We start from the raw sequence: 20501 nt of genomic DNA, 5'->3' as shown, positions 1-20501 counted from the left end.
TCTCTACTACTGCAACAAATGTGCATGAGTGTACCATTTCTCGAGTGGTGTAATGTAGTGGAAAACTTTGCAAATGGATCGTGAAATGTCTTGCACTTCAGTTGGACCTTTTACAAGCTGTTGGACTGCTGCATTTAGTTTTGTTTTGATATACTACTACAGTAGCGTAATTAGTACATGCTTAATGATCCTTATTTACTTGGTCCTATTTCATTTTCTATACCTCATTTGAGGTCCCGGGTAAACTGGGGTAAATAGGAGCCCATTCCAGCTGATTTTGGGTGAGAGGCGGGTTAGACCTTAGACCGGTGGCCAGTCAGTCGTAGGGCAGACCATTCACCAACCAACCATTCACGCCTACAGACAATTTTGATGATCCAATTAACGTAACATTAACATAAAGCTATTTTGAGAACTTGGGAAGACGCTGTGGTACAAGAACATGCAAACGACACACACAGATTCCCAAATAGAGATTTGAACAGCAAGAACAAGTCATGTTTGACAAACCTCTTTCATTGTTAGTCTATTGTTTGAGAAGATATGTCCGTCCTCGTGAAATATGTAAAGGATAAGTGCCACAGATTTCTATGTTTCATTTTAAATACCAATCCGTGATTATAGCGTACCGTTACACCCCTAGTGGTAGCTACAGCAGTAATCTGCAGCTACTGCAGTACTGCAGTAATTTTCCTAAAAGCATATCCAGTCCAAGTCAGCCATGATGTCAGCTAGATAGAGTGAGGACATTAAATTCCCAATAAGTACACAGAAAGGCCTTTAAATGCCGCATCCGAGCATTGATTATATTGGATGATGCTGCGACCAGCAAAATCAAACCACTTCATGACAAGATGCTTGTTAGTCCAGCAGCAGTTGATGTCGAGGGTGCAAAAGTACTGCAGTACACCAGAGACCAGACGTTCTGTTTCCAAATGTTTGTTCCACTCCTTGAACCACTCTGACCTCTAACTAGCAGCATCTAGCAAATTATTGCATGGTGCAAAGACCAAAAACCAACCTGTATACCCATTAGCTTGTTAGCATTGACCAGTGGTTCTCCATATGGTATGTATTGATACAGGAATGTTTTCATGCCCCCCTGATTTGAAATACTAGAGAAAATGATAATATCTATTTATTTATCTGTACTGTACAGACTGCACAAATTGCATGTTGAGTACTATAAATGTGTACATGTTGGCAGGTCTACACTAACATTAAAAGTACTCAGGCACTATTTCAAAAACATTAATAATTCAACAATTTAAACATGTTAATGGCATACAAATGACATAGCGTATAGCGGTGGACTTGAGAGTGGAACCTTGGAAGTCGACTGTTTATGCTTTTGAATAGCTTGGAATTTGATTGAAAATATCAAAGACAAAATGTGATCCAAAAAGATGTCATAGAAATCAGGACAGATGGGAAAAAAGGCTTTTACGTTTAAAAAAAATGTCTCAATATATATTGAGACAGAAATGTTTTCACGCCCCCCCACCCCAATTTGAAATACTAGAGAAACTGATAATATGTATTTATTTATCTCTACTGTACAGACTGCACAAATTGCACGTTGAGTACTACACTAACATTAAAAGTACTCAAGAAGTATTTGAGAAGCATTAATAATTCAACAATTTAAACATGTTACTGGCATACAAATGACATATAGCGGTATAGTGGAACCTTGGAAGTCGACTGTTTATGCTTTTGAATATCTTGGAATATGATTGAAAATATCAAAGACAAAATGTGGTCCGAAAAGATGTGATAGAAATCAGAAAACATGGGACAAAAACACTAATCTAGAACCAGGAAATATGCCTTACATTATTTCCCATTAGAAACCTAACTTTAAATTACATCATATCGAATGTCCACTACATTTCTGGGATAACCAGGGTAGCCATTTGTCTAATATTTATAAAGCTCAGACCATGGTTTAAAAAAAAAAAAACAGTTTAATGATGATGAGCGTTAGCCTCTCCCAGTCAGTTAATAACACCTCTTAAAAGCTACTTATTGGTGTGATGTGAGTATCATCAACACCATAGCAGATGTCAATTATACAATTAACATTTGAAGATCGCACTGTGAAGGTCAGATGACTCCATCAAATGAGCGAAAAAACGGTCCCCGCTGCATCGCTGACCTGTATTGATGGCGATTCTCATCCAGGCATCACCAGAGTTAACTTCCACTTCCATATTAACTAAAAATATGCTATTTCACAATCTTCTCAAAATACAGTAGCAAGATTGTGATGAATTTCTCCACAATACCCTGATGGATCATCGTACAATAAGGTGGAAAAGCGCGCTGATGTCTGTGATGCAAATACTTGAACATCTTTCAGAACAACAAATGACCAATTGTACAGCCGTTCGGCTTATTTTACGAACAGGAGAGATCTCGTTAAAAGAAAATCTGAACCCCAGAGAGAGACAGGCTCAGCAACCAGCGGAGCCAAATAAAGGATTAGGAGAAACAAGCTCAGAGAAAGACGACAAGGCACGCTGAGGCTTGGATGTACTCCATTGTAAAGTCGAGATGTGGACATGCCAGTTATTCACAGCAGGAAAGATGGATGAAGAAAAAGCATGAGTGCAACCTGTTGCCTTTATCAGCTTTGTTCCATTGCAGGATTATGTAAAACCTTTGTGGAAACATTACATCACCCACAATGCAAATGTGTATATTCCTTCTATTCCTATTCCATCGGAAGTCTACCTAACTACCACCTGTGGCAGATTTCCTGCACTTTCACAATGGAATGCCAATGAGCCTGTCTGTCTATTCCTAATGTACCACATTAAAAATGTCTCAATGAACTAAAATACTAAAAATATTGCGCTCATTTTTCGGCCCTTTGTATTGAGTTGTGGACTCCTATAGAGCAGCGACACACAATGATAACCACAAAAAGCGTTGTAGTTCTTCCAGAATCTGTACCTATTCAGCTCTTTCGTGCTTTACATTAAAACGGTCTGTTTAAATGTAAACAGGCCTCACAGCTAGGAAACCCGAGTTCAATTCCACCCTCGGCCATCTCTGTGTGGAGTTTGCATGTTCTCCCCGTGCATGCGTGGGTTTTCGCTCATATTCCAAAAACATGCTAGGTTAATTGGCGACTCCAAATTGTCCATAGGTATGAATGTGAGTGTGAATGGTTGTTTGTCTATATGTGCCCTGTGATTGGCTGGCGACCAGTCCAGCCTGAAGTCAGCTGGGATAGGCTCCAGCACCGCCACCCCCCCTTAGAAGGACTTCCAGTTTGTGCCGCTAGCTGCAAACCCAACTTTATTGGGAGTTGATAAACGGTGTAGGAGTTGATAATAAATGGAGATTTATCTTTTTCAAATGTCCACTTTTAGCATATGGCCCAACTTTGAGTCAAGTGAATCCCCCCCCCCTTGTTCCACAAACAAAAATGGTACATTCCTATCCCATCATCTTACGCCACCCTTCACACTTTTAACACTTCAACCTTGCTTCTACGCCTCTTCGCTTTTAGCCAAATACAAATATAAAGACTCATCACAGCCAACTTGGACGTATATGTACTTGTTTACAGTACAGTATATGATAGTGATACTTGCAAGGGGAGAGCAGAAGTATTTTTAAAAAAGGAAATGCAACCCAATAAGTGGAGCAGGTGGAGGGTACAAATAACCCCAAACGTAAAACACATTGAAGCCTGTTACGCAGTCTAAATGCTGTGATATGAAACACAATTGAGATTTCAAAATATGTGTGTAATCTACATATACAGTACATAATAATAACAACAACACACATTTCCTCCTATCTATCCAGCATGTCAATATGTACAAAGAATAAAAGAGTGAAGGCATGCCGGCCTATCACAATGGGGAGAGAGAAGGTATAAAACGTGTGTTGCCGATGTATTGGCCTTTGCATTGATCCAACCATTGCTTTGTTTGCTCTGCTTTGTACTCACACACACACACACACACACACACACACACACACACACACACACACACACACACACACACACACACGTCACCCTGTGAGCCCAGGGCTAATCAATCCAGAGCACTCTTGAACAAGAAGAGTGCCGTTTGCACAAGTGTTGCTTGTTGTCGTGGCAACCTGAGGGGCGACTGATATCGGCCAAGAGGGACGGACGGTTTGTACGTCACGGCTGAGCATTAGCTTCGCTAACCAGCAGCGCTGTGGGGTGATCTCCGTAATAAGCTCCATGCGTAATAAGCAGCAAGGACCTCCCCCCTTATTATCATCATATTGGTATCATGACTGCATCGTACCTATAACTATAGCTAAAGTCTGCAAAGGCCTCACAGCTAGGAGACCCGAGTTCAATTCCACCCTCGGCCATCTCTGTGTGGAGTTTGCATGTTCTCCCCGTGCATGAGTGGGTTTTCTCTGTGGACTTCGGTTTCCTCCCACATTGCAAAAACATGCTAGGTTATTTGGCGACTCCAAATTGTCCATAGGTATGAATGTGAGTGTGAATGGTTGTTTGTCTATATGTGCCCTGTGATTGGCTGGCGACCAGTCCAGGGTGTACCCCGCCTCTCGCCCGAAGGCAACTGGGATAGGCTCCAGCACCCCTGTGACACTCGTGAGGATAAGCGGTAGAAAATAAATGAATGAACTTAGGACAGTGTTTCAAATGTATTAAGCCAAACATGTACCACTTCCACACTAAAGGGGAGGAGAATTTTTTTTCATTCTATCATGTCGGACACAGGCAACTATGAAATATCGTTTAATAATTAATTCATAATTTTTTGACAACTGTGTAGCGGGGAAGGGGTGGCTGTATACGTATGTAAAAGGTGCATTAGCACGCTACTTGGAGACCTTCACTCGATCGAAGAAAGACATTGGCCAACACAGCTCATTAGCATTCAAAACAGACACAGACACACAGACACACAAAAATGCGTGTTCCCAGTTGGGATCACTTAAAAGCACAAAGAAAACTGTCTAAATTCCAGCATCAATGCTAGATTTCAATTTGTGAAACCCCAGAGACTCATTTAAAATTACAAATACTATAATCTGGGACCTTTAAATGTCCGAGTGAACTTTCCATGGAACTCTCATTTAAATGCTAATAGTGGTGCACCAACCTGTACACGGTTGCTATTGGAGATTCAAGTCCTTCTCTGCAGGCATGAGTATTTGTGTTTATTTTACAACAGCTTTGCACTCAGCATCAGCTGGGCTCCAAGAGTAATGAAAAACGAACACTCTACAGTAAATCAAATCAGTGCCAGAGCAACAGTGATGCCGCTGTAAAAGCAGAATTTGGTCCAAATAAAAACAAATTATATTAGTATATTTGTTCTCTCTCTGTTGGATTTTGAACAATGGACACCAAGGGACGTTGCAAAACCTCTCTAATAATGAGATTGGCCACAAAGGTGTAGAAAAGCACTTCACCGGCAACATGACGCATGAACCGGTCTGTTGAACTCAGACTGAGTGCTAATGTCTTTTTCATTTCTGCATTTGATGGTCCCGCACGGCTGCAACACACAGTGACAAAAAAAAAGTCACTTGGACCAGGAAGTGAAAGGCAGCCATCGTCAGCCTTCACATTATGACACCATACCATGTGACACCCTTGGGGACATTTAGGAAGTGTGCAACAAAACACTTGTCCTCTTCCCTGTGCCACCAAACAGGACATGTGCACCAGTGAGCACAAACAGCAATATCACTGTGTGTACAAAAACTATAATGGCGACCGCTCGTCTGCTTCTATTTTGGTTTAATCAAAGATTACAGGCTTCACACACACACACACACATAAACACACACACATAAAGAGAGAGAACGAGAGAGACCAGTGTGATGCTATCCAAACAGCCAGCTGTCCTGTTGTGTCAGGCTGCTTGCTCTGTTGGCTGCAGGCCTGGGGGGGAAGGCTTACTTTGACAAAACAGAGCCTCACTCCACATTAGACGGACTGCCGTCAATGGACTGGGCCCAACGCCTACACACAGACACAGGGCCAGAGAAAGTCCCCCCCCCCCCACACACACACCCCCATGCACACACACACTTTCATTCACAGGGACATTCTCTCTCCTTGGATGTACACACTCGTGTCCATGAGTAGTCAAATCGCTGGTTGCTAGGGGCCATGACGACTGTTGGCAGCCATCAAGTTGGCTCTTTAATAGCTTTTAACAATAAATACATTAATTATTTCAGAAGTAAAAATAACTTTCCTATCAAAAGCATGCCGAGAGAAAGTCTACAACGCCAAAAAAAACGACGTCAGCTTCTTTTATGTGCAGTGTCAGGAGGTCCAACTCTCTCCTATGAAAGCAAACAGTATCAGGTCAGCAAGCCTCCGCATCAGTAGAGCGCCACCTGGGAAAAATACAGATGCTAAATTATTCATACAGTGTCGGGATGGGCTGCATTGTATGTTTTTTGCTGCAATATGTGTTTTTGGAACACACGCACCCTACTGAAATATTCAAACTCTCGTCCCTCGTGGTGAAATAAATCTTCTATCTGAGATCAATGCAAGAGGAATACACAGAGACTGGCCTGATTCTATCAAAAAGCGGACGACAACCTCAATAATAAAACTTTTGCTGCATGAATGACTCTCAGATAGTGGCAGTCAAAAATGAGTGTTATTTTCACAAAATAAAAAAAAATAAAAAACATCTGCTGGGATAGGCTCCAGCATGCCCGCAACCCTTGTGAGGATAAGCAGTATATAAAATGGATGGATTGACGTTTTGCAAAAAATAACATTGTAATACATAAGCCGGGCTGTACGGTGGGGAGTGGTTAGCACGCAGACCTCACAGCTAGGAGAACAGAGTTCGATTCCACCCTCAGCCATCTCTGTGTGGAGTTTGCATGTTCTCCCCGTGCATGCGTGGGTTTTCTCCGGGTACTCCGGCTTCCTCCTAAACATTCCAAAAACATGTTAGGTTAATTGGCGACTCCAAATTCAAATTCCATAGGTATGAATGTGAGTGTGAATGGTTGTTTGTCTATATGTGCCCTGTGATTGGCTGCCGACCAGTCCAGGGTGTACACCGCCTCTCGCCCGAAGACAGCTGGGAGAGGTTCCAGCACCCCCGGCGACCCTAGTGAGGATAAGTGGTAGAAAATGAATAAATGAATGGATAAACTTAGGACAGTGTTTCAAATGTAATAAGCCAAACATGTACCACTTCCACACAAAATAGGAGGATAACTTTTTTTTAACTCTATCATGTCGTACATAGGCAACCATGAAATAAGCGGTGGAAAATGAATACATGAATGAATACATAAGCCTGGCCACGAGTTGGTGTTTCAAATGTAATAAGCCAAACATGTACCTCTTCCACACAAAATGGGAGGATAACTTCTTTTCACTCTATCATGTCGGACATAGGTTGGTGTGGGCAGCAACCTAAACGGGAAAGCCCAGACTTCCCTGTCCCGGGCTACCTGGTCCAGCTCCATGCATTCCCAGACATGGTCTCTCCGACATGTCCTGGCTCTTACTAAAGGCTCACTGGTCGGACATGCCATGGAGGCGTCTGGGTTGCATCCTGACCAAATGCCCAAGCCATCTCATCTTGCTCCTCTCACTGGGGAGGAGCAGCCGCTCAACTCCCGAGTTTCTTATCTCTGAAGGAGAGCCCAGCCACCCGATGGAGAAAAATCATTTCAGCCACTTGTCCTTCTTGTCAATATGCAAAGCTCATGACCATAAGTGAGGTTAGGAACATAGATTGACAGCTAAATAGAGAGATTTGCCCTTCGGCTCAGTTCCCTCTTCACCACAACTCACTGACGCAGAGTCGTCACTGCAGACGCCGCACCAATCTGCCTGTCAATCTCGCCCACTTGGAGCCACATAACCTATTAGGTAACGCTACACATTTCCTTAAACATCTTGTCATATTCCTTTTCTGCCTTCCTGTTCTTCCTGGTAATTAGTTATGTTTCTTAAAATTCATCAGTTCATCTTGCCATACATCTCCTCCGTCACCATTGTTGAGGGAAGATACATTACATAATGGCTGTAATTGGTCATATTTTAGTACATTATTTCCTGTGTTGATAAGACTCTTTTAGCCCAGGTCAAGCCCATCTTTGCAAACACCCACTCCACCAATTTCAGATCAACATTTGCAAAAGAAAAACAAAACAGCTCCAGTTCTTGTTAGTTGCCAATGAAAGTTAACAAGCTAAATAGTAGAGCAGCATCATGGTTTCTCACAGAATTAACTCTCCCGGAAAATACCACCCCCAGTACTAGTACTAGGAGAACTGCTGTGTATACACTCTGACTGTGATGCAGAACTTTGACTACACAGAAGCATGAAATAGATGTGGCTCGGGAGCCGCGGGTTGCAGATCCCTGGGCTAACTTAACATGATGTGCTGTTCGAATGTTTCACTATGGTGCCTTCAAGGCCGCCAAACAACGTGCAAAATTTCAACGCTTGACAAAAAAACATAATCAGTGAAGGAAAAGCAGTACTACATTCTCTGTAGTAGTTTTTATGTTTGTAATCCCATTTCATTCCTTAATATGACATTATATGTGACGTATGGAATCTATTACTCATTCTCACTCATATTGTGGCACCTTAAACACTTTAAAAACTTGCGTTGGCTACTGAGACTTCATAGTTAATATCAAAAAGAGAGGCGTCATAAAAAAAAAAGAAGTTTGCCACCACAGCTCTTTCGCACAAACGCAGCACACTTATCGCGTGACCTGCCCGCATGTCACAGCGCATTCGTCATCATCATCATCATCCCTCCCAATGTCGCACATTCTCACTGACTTCTTACTGATGTCTCCGTCTGCTTCTCAGATGAGGCTTGAAGGCTCTGACACCTTCGGTGAACGCACTTAATCGACAAGCACGCAATCTAACGCAATGGAAACACTTGCATGGATCATGGCGACAGCAGATCAGGATGCATTGCAAGGAAAAAAAACCACTAAGAATTTAAATTCTCAGGATAGGAATGGTTTGACTGATTGAAAAACTCACCATATAGCTTCAAATTTTTATAAAAATATTTTAAAAATGCAGCCAAAGAACATGAATCCAGACAGTGGATTGATGGGGGAAAAAAAGAGTACTGCAGCTATGAATCCAGCAGAGGGCGCTGTCTCACAAGGCAATTCAATCAACATTTTCCAACATGAAGATGCTTTGACAAGCAGTGATGTTCCGTAATGGCATTTTTTTTTTTTAAATAAACAGGAAGATGAGTACAGAAAACTGAACCATGACTGAACTCAACACTTCCAAGACCAGGGAATTTGTGGTAGACTTTAGGAGAAACAGGACACACCCAGAACCTGTTCTCATTAAAAGGTGACATCATGGAGGTAGTTCACATCTAGAAATACCTGGTAGTGTAGATGCTCTGTGTAGGAAATTGCAGAGCCATCCTTGGAAGGCTAAATGTATGCAAGACGCGGCTACAGATCTTCTACCAGACTGTTAGTGCTATAGCTAGTGCCCTCCTGTATGCGGTAGTATACATACATATGCTGGGGTAGCAGCCTCAAAAGGACAAACTGGTGAGGAAGGCTCTGTCATTGGCACCGATCTGGACAGCCTGACAGCCTGTGGACACTGAGGAGGCTCCTTTCCATCATGGACAACCAGCATCATCCAATGCACAGCATGCACAGTTTCAGTGGCAGGTTAGATCCAATGAAAGACTGAGCAGATCATTGCTCCTCTACGCCATGTGTGTTTGGAGGACGAATTTGATTTTTTCTTGGAGATCTATGGACTATCAATCTATAGGTTGGGGGTGTCCAAATATATTTCCACAATGGATGCAAACTGAAAAATCAAAAGCACTGATTCACGTATTAATCTCTCACGTATTAATTATCAGTTCAATGATAAATTGATAACTCCACTCACATGGCGTGAATGTGAGGATGAGAAAGGCTCTTTGGGGAAGACTAAGACAAAAAAAACATCCCAAACTGCTGCATTGAGACCTCGAGGAGCTGCACCTTTCTCAGGCATGTTACTGATTTTAAAAACTCGTGCTTTGCGTTGGAAAGTAGCGATGGAAAGAATCTGCGGTCTGAACATCATTTAGGTCACGTGTGTTTGGCCACATTTAAGGGAAGCGCTTCAACTCGTGCACAAAACCAGAACTGAGAGTAACAGAGCCCCCCACCCCCCAATTGTATGGAACGCCACCATCTGTGTGGTTTAATGTAATGTGCTATGCTCCCTACAGAACCCCCCCACCCCCCCAACCTCTCCTTTAACAAGGTAGCTAGCAACTCATGCATAAGACATGCTGACAGTATTTATACACACACACGTCACTCGCCGTCTTCATGCTATCTTGCATTTTGCAGCTTTTTCCATTGGAGGCAGGCCAATATCCCCCCCTCCACATTTCGCCCCCTACCTGGGAGTGTCACTGAGCCCCAACAGAGACTCTTTTATGGGCTCAGGTGTCTCACATCATGAAACAAAGAGTCGCACAACATTAGCTACACTTGCACAATACAACACATTAGAGGCATTCAAACGATAACATGCATTTGTATTGATTCCAGTTCATTTGTAATATTAAACTGGCATTGGTATTATTTGTAATTACAGCAACATGACAAGATATGGTTCATTTTATTGTTGCGGAGGCAGGGGCGACAAGACATTTTTTTTTTCTTTGATTTAAATATGTCAGTTAAAAAGCCCAACCTAAACGTGTGAAAGTAAACGGTTCATTCCACCCGATAGGACTCACCAACGGTAAAGGTTGCTTAAAAGGGTGCTATTGCAGCCCATTGCTCATTCGTACACAGTGCTCAGAGCGACACGGCATCACGTCCCCCGCAAAGAATCAAATCAGGCTGCCAGAAGAGAAAGGTGAGACAGGAGAGGGAAAGAAAGCTAAAAGTAGGCAGGCAAATGTTACATTAAAGGCTTATCGTGATGAATAAAACACCATGGTTTTAATCAGAGTCCCCAAGTTTCATGAAAATTTGGTATTATGGGGTGCGTGGGGCAAGGAACAGCTGTAGGCTCTGCTGTATGTTGTCACTTCTCATCGCACTTTGCTTTCTTAATAGATGGATTATAACATTTATAATCAATTATAACATTAAACATGTATGCGTTTCAGTAGCCTGGAGGAATATATATATGTATATATAATAGGAGGTATATGTATGGAGGCTGGGGTGCACAATCAAAGGAGCCGAGAGCCCAGAGGGAGGCTGACGTCATTGCAGCACCCCGGCAGTCACCAATGAATGTGTTGCTCAAACGCAATACTTTATGTTAAAAACTATAAAAGAGCTGTGTTTTTTTTTCCATTTTAAACTCATATTGGTACATGTTTGTGTATTTCTCAGGTATAATGTTTGGAGGCTGGGGTGCACGATCATTATCGGGCCAATATGAGGAATTATGACATCATACAGATTAATCCGATAACTAAGCATTTCATTGGAGAACAGAAGCAGCACAGAAAATGGATGCATGGATGGCACTGCTATGCTGCCTCTGTCCACCAGAAGGAGACAAATGAGCTGAGAGCCCAGAGGGAGGCTGACGTCATTGCAGCACCTCGGCAGCCACCAATGAATGTGTTGCTCAGATGCAATACTTTATGTTAAAACTATGAAAGAGCTCTGTTTTTTTTATTTTAAACTCATATTGGTACATGTTTGTGTATTTCTAAAGGTATAATGTTTGGGTGTTAAGTTGCTGTGTGATGTGTTTAGTGTTCTTTGTGAAATGAAACCAAGTGTCAGACTGTTTACATATATATCCCAAATACTTTTTTGTCATTGCAGTCAAAACATAAAACAAAATTATCACAACAGCACTGTTAGATAAACATATAAAACATTGTAATGTTGGTGGAACGGCCATGAGGCAGTATGACTCACAAATCCCAAATCCCAAATCAGGCTTTTATTGGCATCTACAAAAGAGCACTGTATACTTCCAGCTAGATACACTCCACACTTCAATGCGTTTAACGCAGCTCGGAAACTGTTCTCGCTTGGGCTGACTCGACGTATAGCCTGAATCACACCTCAGAACCATAACAATACCCACGATACTACATATACTGTATACAAACCGAAGAATCTAAATAAAAATATGCACAAATGGAGGAAACACTTGTCGAAAAAACACATTTACACAAGGTTCTTTTACGCCTCAAAGCAACATCATCATGAGGCGGGATCCTGTCGATACACCTGAAGATTCCATGGCTACTAAGCACCAAAGCAACCAACCGCATGTAGTGGAACCTCACAGGTCAAACGCAGTACATTTATTCATTCATTTTCAACCGCTTTTTCCTCACGAGGGTCGTGGGGGATGCTGGAGCCTATCCCAGCTGTCTATGGGCGAGAGGCGGGGTACACCCTGGACTGGTCCCCAGCCAATCACAGGGCACATATATAGACAAACACCATTCACACTCACATTCATACCTATGGACAATTTGGAGTCGCCAATTAAGCTAGCATGTTTTTGGAATCTGGGAGGAAACCGGAGTACCCGGAGAAAACCCATGCATGCACGGGGTGGAATTGAACCCTGGTCCCTGGTCTCCTAGCTGTGAGGTCTGCGCGCTAACCACTAGACCGCCGTGCCGCCAAACGCAGTACATAACATTGGAAATCATACAAGTCGATCTGTTCCTGGGTCAAACCATTCATTTTCAAATGCCTACAGAAAAAAAGACAAAGAAAAAGGTGGATCTCTGAATTTGTAAAACTGAAGAGGCGCTTTGTCCCTGAACTGAATTGCTGGTGAACCATGAGTAACTGAAAAACTTGTGTCAGAAAAGTGTGCATCATCTCGAGCGAGGACTTGCGGCTGGAAGTCATTTCCGTGAATGTGATTTGTCCCACACACATTTTCTTTAACACGCCATCTCATTAGCTGCATGCTAATGCTAGCGGTGTTTCCGAAGGCACGCACTATTTTGGCAGGCGGGAAGCAGACCCAGATGCATCATCACGTATCAGAAGCCCACCGAGGAGTCTATCTATATGGAGGAGCGTGCGTTGAACGGCGTGTGGATTAAGAACACACACACACAGCCTGCATCTGTTTCAACACAAGCCAATGATCAAAGAGGATATTTCTTTCATAAATCACATACTTTCTTGTGTTTGTGTGCGTCTCCGTGAGAGGGTGACACATGTGTGTAGCATCTGACTTAGGGCGTTTTTTTTTTTTTTTAAGTTGAAAAAAATGTTTGATTGTTACTGGAAACTGTTCTCCAACATCTGAAAGATCCCGAACGCAGCACGCACCTGCATTGACTCTATGGCTATGGAACAGCTAGCAAAGCTCATCGGATTTATATACTGCTAGAATTTAGCAACAACAGTACAGCAAAGCAGATGAGTGGTTAGCATGCAGGCCTCACAGCTGGAAGACCCGAGTTCAATTCCATCCTTGACCAGCTTTGTGTGGACTTTGCATTTTTTGCAATTTTCTCACGGTACTTTAGCTTCCTCCCACATTCCAAAAACATGCTAGGTTAATTGGCGACTCCAAATTGTCCATAGGTATGAATGTGAGTGTGAATGGTTGTTTGTCTATATGTGCCCTGTGATTGGCTGCCGACCAGTCCAGGGTGTACCCCGCCTCTCGCCCGAAGATGGGTGGGATAGGCTCCAGTACCCCCCGCGACCCTCGTGAGGAAAAGCGGTAGAAAATGAAAAATGAATGTGTACAGCAAAGCAGATGAGTGGTTAGCATGCAGGCCTCACAGCTGGAAGACCCGAGTTCAATTCCATCCTCGACCAGCTTTGTGTGGACTTTGCATTTTTTGCAATTTTCTCACGGTACTTTAGCTTCCTCCCACAATCCAAAAACATGCTAGGTTAATTGGCGACTCCAAATTGTCCATAGGTATGAATGTGAGTGTGAATGGTTGTTTGTCTATATGTGCCCTGTGATTGGCTGGCGACCAGTCTCGCCTGAAGTCAGCTGGGATAGGCTCCAGCACCCCCCACGACTCTCGTGAGGATAAGCGGTAGAAAAATAATGAATGAGTACAACAAAGCACACTGTTGTAGTATACAGCACTGAGTGGCTGCCTGTCAACATTGCCGCCATGTTGGATGTGGAAAGGCTGCACTCTAAGTCAATACAAGTAAATGTAGAGTGTGAGAGCTGATCCTAATACTAGTACTTAGCTGCATACCTCATTTAGACACATGTCTGAAAAAGCTCTTGGTGTGATTCTTTACATTAACATACACGCCCAGTGTCCTACACTCTAATTCAGACTTCCAACATCCAGCTGATGCAGACTACAAATGTGGGAGCCGGTGCGGGGAGCAGATGTAACAACTTAACCCCTGGCGACCTCAGCTGTCCCGCCTGAGCAAATAAAATGTCCACATCCGGCGTTGCAGCCCCCTCCTCCTGACAGCTTGGCCTCTTCCTGACGCTCTGACATACAGTAGATACATTTGATTGCTACATCCGTGCGTGTAGACATGCTAGCTTTAAGAACTGATTCGCGGCATGGGTAAGAATAGTAACATGCAATCAGACAAGATATAACAGGGCGAGTTGGTAAGATGAGGGTAATGTGGTACAGGCAAGCTTATAAATATGGATATTGCTCAGAGTGTTCGGCATACAGCAGGGGTTGTCGGCTGAAATTCAAATAGGTCCAGATATAGAAAATTGAAGCTAAGGTTAGGTCCAGTCCGTCACTCCTCCACCATTGCCGGTGGCCAGGGCGAGGAAGGGCGAGGTGTATGTCACTCTGTTGTACTCAAATGCAAATGCAATGCGCATAATTTGATTGGCTGAGTATTTTTCAAAATAGAAGCACCCTATCAAAACTTAAAATAATTTATTATCGTCCCTCACTACATTGCGGTTCGAACATTGCTCACTCATTCTATCGCTGTTTCATGGCTGACTAAGGCCTATTAGACAAAAAAAATTACCTTACCTTCCCACTGCATGTAGTCAGACATGGAAATGTGCAATATCATAGCGGGACAAAAGGTTCTCCTCCCTTTTCATGTGGAAGTGGTAAATTTTTAGCTTCCTACTGTGTCCTTCTTCCCCCGTTTTAAACACTTTAGAATAAGTAAACAGGAGAGGCTAACTCGGTAGCCCAGTAGCTGGCTATCAGTCGCCGTATTTTGTGCAAATGCACATATTTGATTGGCTGAGTCGTTTTCTTGAGCTGATCACCATAAAATCTAAAAAAAAAAGATACAAGTCAAAATAGAAGCACCTTGTCAAAACTAAAAAATACTTGTCCAAAAATAATCTCCAATATTGTAGCGTGACAAAATGTTCTCCTCCCTTTTCATGTGGAAGTGGTAATTTTTTAGCTTCCTGTAGCCCAGTAGCTGGCTATGCTAGCCGTAGCCGTCTCTTATGCCCCTACAGTGATGTCATAGCCTTCGCAATGTGGTGTAAACAAAGAATAATAGGAGTGTAAAGAAATAAAATCCACTTGAATGTTTTATTTGTACTCAATTATTTAAAATTAATTTTGGAATCAGGCTGCACACTTCCTGGATGCCCTGTATGTGAATGTATGTGGTAGATACTATATGAGGGATGAGATGAGTACTAGATGAGTACTACAGCATGGGTGTATATATCAGTTAATATGTTTGACATGTTTACAAGCATCAAGGCACAAATCCCATCTGCCTTGACTTGACTAATTGCTTAAAAGAAAAAAAGTGTATTGTTGTTTTTCCTCTCTCAGACTCACGCACAATCCAAACACAATCCAAATCAGACACTTTCACACCAAGCTGGAGGCGTCTCTCCACCGCAGGACTTTTCCCACAGCGCCTCCATGGTCCAAGTCTCAGGGCTGTGAGAGACTGGCTTACTCACGCGAGGCTTAATGTTTCATTCAGCCTGTGCAGCTGACAGCTTGTTGACCTTCTCTAAGAGCCCCTCCACATGTGCTGCTGGGGGCTTCCAGTCTTACATAAGACACGGCGGGTCCAAATGTTGGACACTGTGGAGGCGGAATTTCGCTTAAGAATTAGCTAAATGTTGTGAGATAAATATATATTTTTTTAATACCTAGGGCAAGTTGGGAGGTAATGTTTTTCTTAATAGCAATTTTCTGTTGTGTTTTCTTGTTTGTGCGTGTACAGACAACCACAATCATTTGGTATCAATTACTCGATTCCCTCAAATGGTGTCTGTGGTAGTTCATTCATTCAACTGTTATGTTTTTCCAAAGGAATTGTTTGTTTAGAAGCCGCGCGTTGTGTATTTTTCTGCTGCAACTACTTCGAAATTGAATCTTGTGTTTAAAGACCAGAATTAAGTTTTTATTTAATTAATGGCCGAGTGTCGCCGTAACCCAAGAATTAGTTGTATATCTCTTATAATGGTCATATTTTATAAATGGGGCTGCATGGCTGAACAGTGGTTAGCGAGCAGGCCTCACAGCTAGGAGACCCGAGTTCAATCCCACCCTCGGCTATCTCTGTGAGGAGTTTGCATTTTTTTCTGGGTATTCCGGTTTCCTCCCACATTCTAAAAACATGCTAGGTTAATTGGCGACTCCAAATTGTCAATAGGTATGAATGGTTGTTTGTCTATATGTGCCCTGTGATTGGCTGGTGATCAGTCCAGGGTGTTCTCCGCCTCCCGCCCAAAAACAGCTGGGATAGGCTCCAGCACCCCCTTAGGACTTAGGACAGTGTTTCAAATGTAATAAACCAAACATGTACCGCTTCCACACGAAATGGGAGGAGAACTTTTTTTTCACTCCATCATGTCGGACATAGGCAACCATGAAATAGCAATAATTTAATTATTTATTTTTTTGAGCTGTATATGTAAAAGGTGGATAAGATACATGATAGCGCTACTTGGAGACCTTTCTTACGGAAAAGCTTTTTTCGGTTAGTGTCCGTTTAGGTTGGAGTCAGAACTGGAAGGAACTAATGAAGGTATCCAAGGTTCCACTGTAAGTATATATATCAACATATATGTCATATTCTCCAAACCTGCTGATAATTATTTATTCATTTTATTTTTATTCACATGGAGTCATTTGGTCTTGCTTCCTAATTTGCAGCTGGTGTGTGTTAGACGCAAAACAGAAGGCATCCATTCATTTTGCAAACAGCACATCAATAATGACTTCCTCTGTTAATCATTTTACAGGATGCAATTACACTTCGTATCAGAGCCACTCAATAAACCCATGATATTCCTGTCAGATTTTCATGTTCCTTTTTCTTCTTTTTCCAATATCCAGGATCACTTACAACTCACAATTTCTAAATATACATATAAGGATGGAAGGTACATTCGGAAAAACATGCCATACACAGAAAATCATTTCACTTACCAGTCACGTTATATACTATACTTCTCAATTAATTAGACCTGACAAGTCGACTGCCGTTATATGACGTTGTTTCCGTGCCAAGTTTTTGCTCAAAAGGTTTGACTCAGGGTCCGCTAGCCAAAGTCCGAATTGATCCTGACGCAAAATATAAGGACATAGTTGGATAGCTATTTGATGCTATCATGGGAATCAACTTCTTTATCCAAGATAGTGTATGATATAGTAGTGCACGGCGGTCTAGTGGTTAGCTCGCAGACCTCACAGCTAAGAGACTAGGATTCAATTCCACCCTCGGCCATCTCTGTGTGGAGTTTGCATGTTCTCCCCGTGCATGCGTGGGTTTTCTCCGGGTACTCCGGTTTCCTCCCACATTCGAAAAAACTTGCTAGGTTAATTGTCGACTCCAAATTCATACCTCCATAGGTATGAATGTGAGTGTGAATGGTTGTTTGTCTATATGTGCCCTGTGATTGGCTGGCGACCAGTCCAGGGTGTACCCTGCCTCTCGCCCACAGACAGCTGGGATAGGCTCCAGCACCCCTGCGACCCTCGTGAGGAAAAAGTGGTGGAAAATGAATGAATGAATGCATGATATGCTGCTTGCTGTGGTACGTCACTTAAAGAAAAAGGCAAAAAATGAAAAGGTGGTCGCATAATCATAATCGATGATGTTATATTTGACGTGGTCTGTCTCTCACACACAGGTCCAATGAATAAATTCAAAGCCCTAAGCAATCATTAAAAGCGCTCGGGTGTAACAGGTGGTCAATTGACAAGAGTTCCGACATAGCAACAGTCAATCACAAGGAGAAACAAGTGTGACGTGAGCTCAGTGGTACATCGGGTTCTCTCCTTAATACAAGACTAAAAGAAGCGGCGGACGGTGACGATTGAAACAACCAGGTTGTTTTTCTTGATGCCCTTTGCTCGTCATTCCTATCGTCTACAAGGTGGCATGTCGCTAGTTACTGTATGTGTGCTGAGGCTGCACAATAACAAACGGCAGGTTTAAATAAAGTGGCATCAAAAGGCTAATCTTTAACCACTTTGCTTTTGCGAGGTGAATTCTTCACAATAAAATTGGTGTTTTTTGTTTTTTTCACTGCTGAGTTTTTTTGTATTCCTCTTTTTATTCTTCTTCTTACCCCACCACGACTTTGCTTCTTTTTCCACTTGGGAGACAGCGAAGAACGTGTCCAACATGGCCTCCACTACTTTTTTTTTTTAGCTGATACCAACAATGCTCTGCTTTCCTAGACTGATACCAAAACCAGACCTGACTGACCTGTCGATGGGTCCTTTTTTTTTAATTATAATTTTTTTAATAAAAAAAATTGGTGTTTAACGTTATTTGGAAGATGTCTAGCATTATAAGTTGCATGTTTGTCTTCTGGTTTTCTTTTTCGCCCTTCCTGATGGAACTTTTGGGGACCTGCACTGGGCATCTCCAGCGGATGGGTGTTGCGGCACTGCCCCAGGAATCGAACCAGCGCCGTCTTAAAAACATACTACATTTCTGAATATAGTGCACCAAACATGAAGCAAAAGAAACTATTTCTTTGTTCATTTTTTGACAGTTTGCAAATATATTCTAAACAGCTAGAACCGCGTACGTTCAAGTCGGTCTCACAAACGCCAGATTGGGGGCTATGGTTCCCAAAAGTGCACCTCTTGCAACCGGCCCTGTTAGTATGTTGGAAGCGAATGCAACAAAGTTAACTGTGTAAATTATATATATTTTTTTAAAAAGTGTACTCACACAAAAGCATGGTAGACGAACGCCCACTCCCTGGGTCTCTCCAGGACGTTGTACAGGTAGTTCTGGAGCCACCGGTAGCGCGCGTTCCTGCGGCCGCCCTGCGCGCTGTACGTCAGCGGCTTGCCCAGCAGGCTGAGCCGGGCGCCCTGCTTCATGTCGGCACCGGGCGGCCCCAGCCTGTCCCCGATCCGAACCGCGTTGTTCATCATCCTCTGTCCGCACTCCACATCCCTGAGAGGGAAATCCCGCGCCAGGCGTCCAGGGGAAGTATTCAGCCAGAGTCCGGAGCCGAAACCACCGCCGCCACCACCGATACCGATACCACCAGCGCTCTCGTCGCCGCAGTCACCCCGCGGCATGGCATCACCGGCGCGGGCGTGGAGGGCGCCGGGAGTCGGGTGGACGTTCGCATACAAAGTGTGTGGAGACTTTTTAATTGGACAAAACTGAAATGGCTAAATCTGCTGCTCTCATTTTGCACATGGAGTGTCCGGTTCGAACACTCCTCCTTTGAGCATGTGCGCACAGCGGCAGAAGAGTTGGGTTATGAAGAAGTAGTGGACCCATGGAGACATTTGTGTTGAAAGGGGTGGGGGGTGTATGTGTTCTCACCACTCACCCACCATCCCACCATCTCATTTCTCTACAAAAAACTGCAAAGACAATTCGCAGGTCTTCATTGTAGCTGCTCCTCAATTTTACCACCACAAAGTGTGCCACAAAAATACACATTTGTCACTTTTTGGAGGGGAACACGTCAATAAACACACGTTGTACGCATACATAAGTATCCAAATACCTTAAATAATCAACCTAGCTGCACTGTCTATTCATTAATTTGGAAAGTTACGCTCTAATACACGCTGTTGCCTTTTACTCTCAATTTGTTTGATTTGCGCCAACACACACTTCCGGGTTGACTGACCATGTGACCCCAGGGCTGCATTGACGTCACGGCTGTGTTACCTGTGGATACATCAATAAAAATGTTCAGTGAAGTTGACATTAAACACATTTAAGATGTATCTGAGGTAGAAGAACAGTCTTTAAAGCCACAGTGGTAACTTTATCTTCATGTTATTTACCAATTTGTAACTTTTATACTGTTTTTGTGTTACCGGCATTTGTTGTGGAACGCAAAGGAATCATATTAGTTTGGAAAGTTATTAATGTACCATTATGCAAACCTAGCTAACAGTTAATCTGTGAGGTGGGCTACATTTGGGAGGATTCAGGCAACTTCAGAGGGAAGGGCACAGCAGACTGAAGGTCATTACTATGGATGTCTGATATTGCTGAAAATCAATATGCCGATACTGATATCAGTCCATACCGATATGTGTAACTAGACATATCGCATGCGGTGGAATGAACA

The 20501-nt window shown here is 42.9% G+C and overlaps 1 protein-coding gene across 1 annotated transcript in view; it reads right to left on the bottom strand.

The window, feature by feature from the left end:
- Positions 1–20097, bottom strand: part of kcnq5a (potassium voltage-gated channel, KQT-like subfamily, member 5a) — a 70550-nt gene extending 50453 nt beyond the window's left edge. The window contains exon 1 of the mRNA XM_078787282.1: positions 19127–20097. Coding sequence (XP_078643408.1) covers positions 19127–19485 — 359 coding nt within the window. The 5' untranslated portion in view covers positions 19486–20097. The remainder of the gene's footprint in view (positions 1–19126) is intronic.
- Positions 20098–20501: the final 404 nt, after the last annotated feature.

This window comes from Doryrhamphus excisus, linkage group LG20 (assembly GCF_037039965.1).
Source record: "Doryrhamphus excisus strain RoL-2023G ecotype Guam linkage group LG20, RoL_Dexc_Guam_v1.1, whole genome shotgun sequence".
NCBI classification, from domain to species: Eukaryota; Metazoa; Chordata; class Actinopteri; order Syngnathiformes; family Syngnathidae; genus Doryrhamphus; species Doryrhamphus excisus.
Note: the sequence above shows the minus strand (reverse complement) of the source record. Positions and strands in the feature narration are given on the sequence as shown.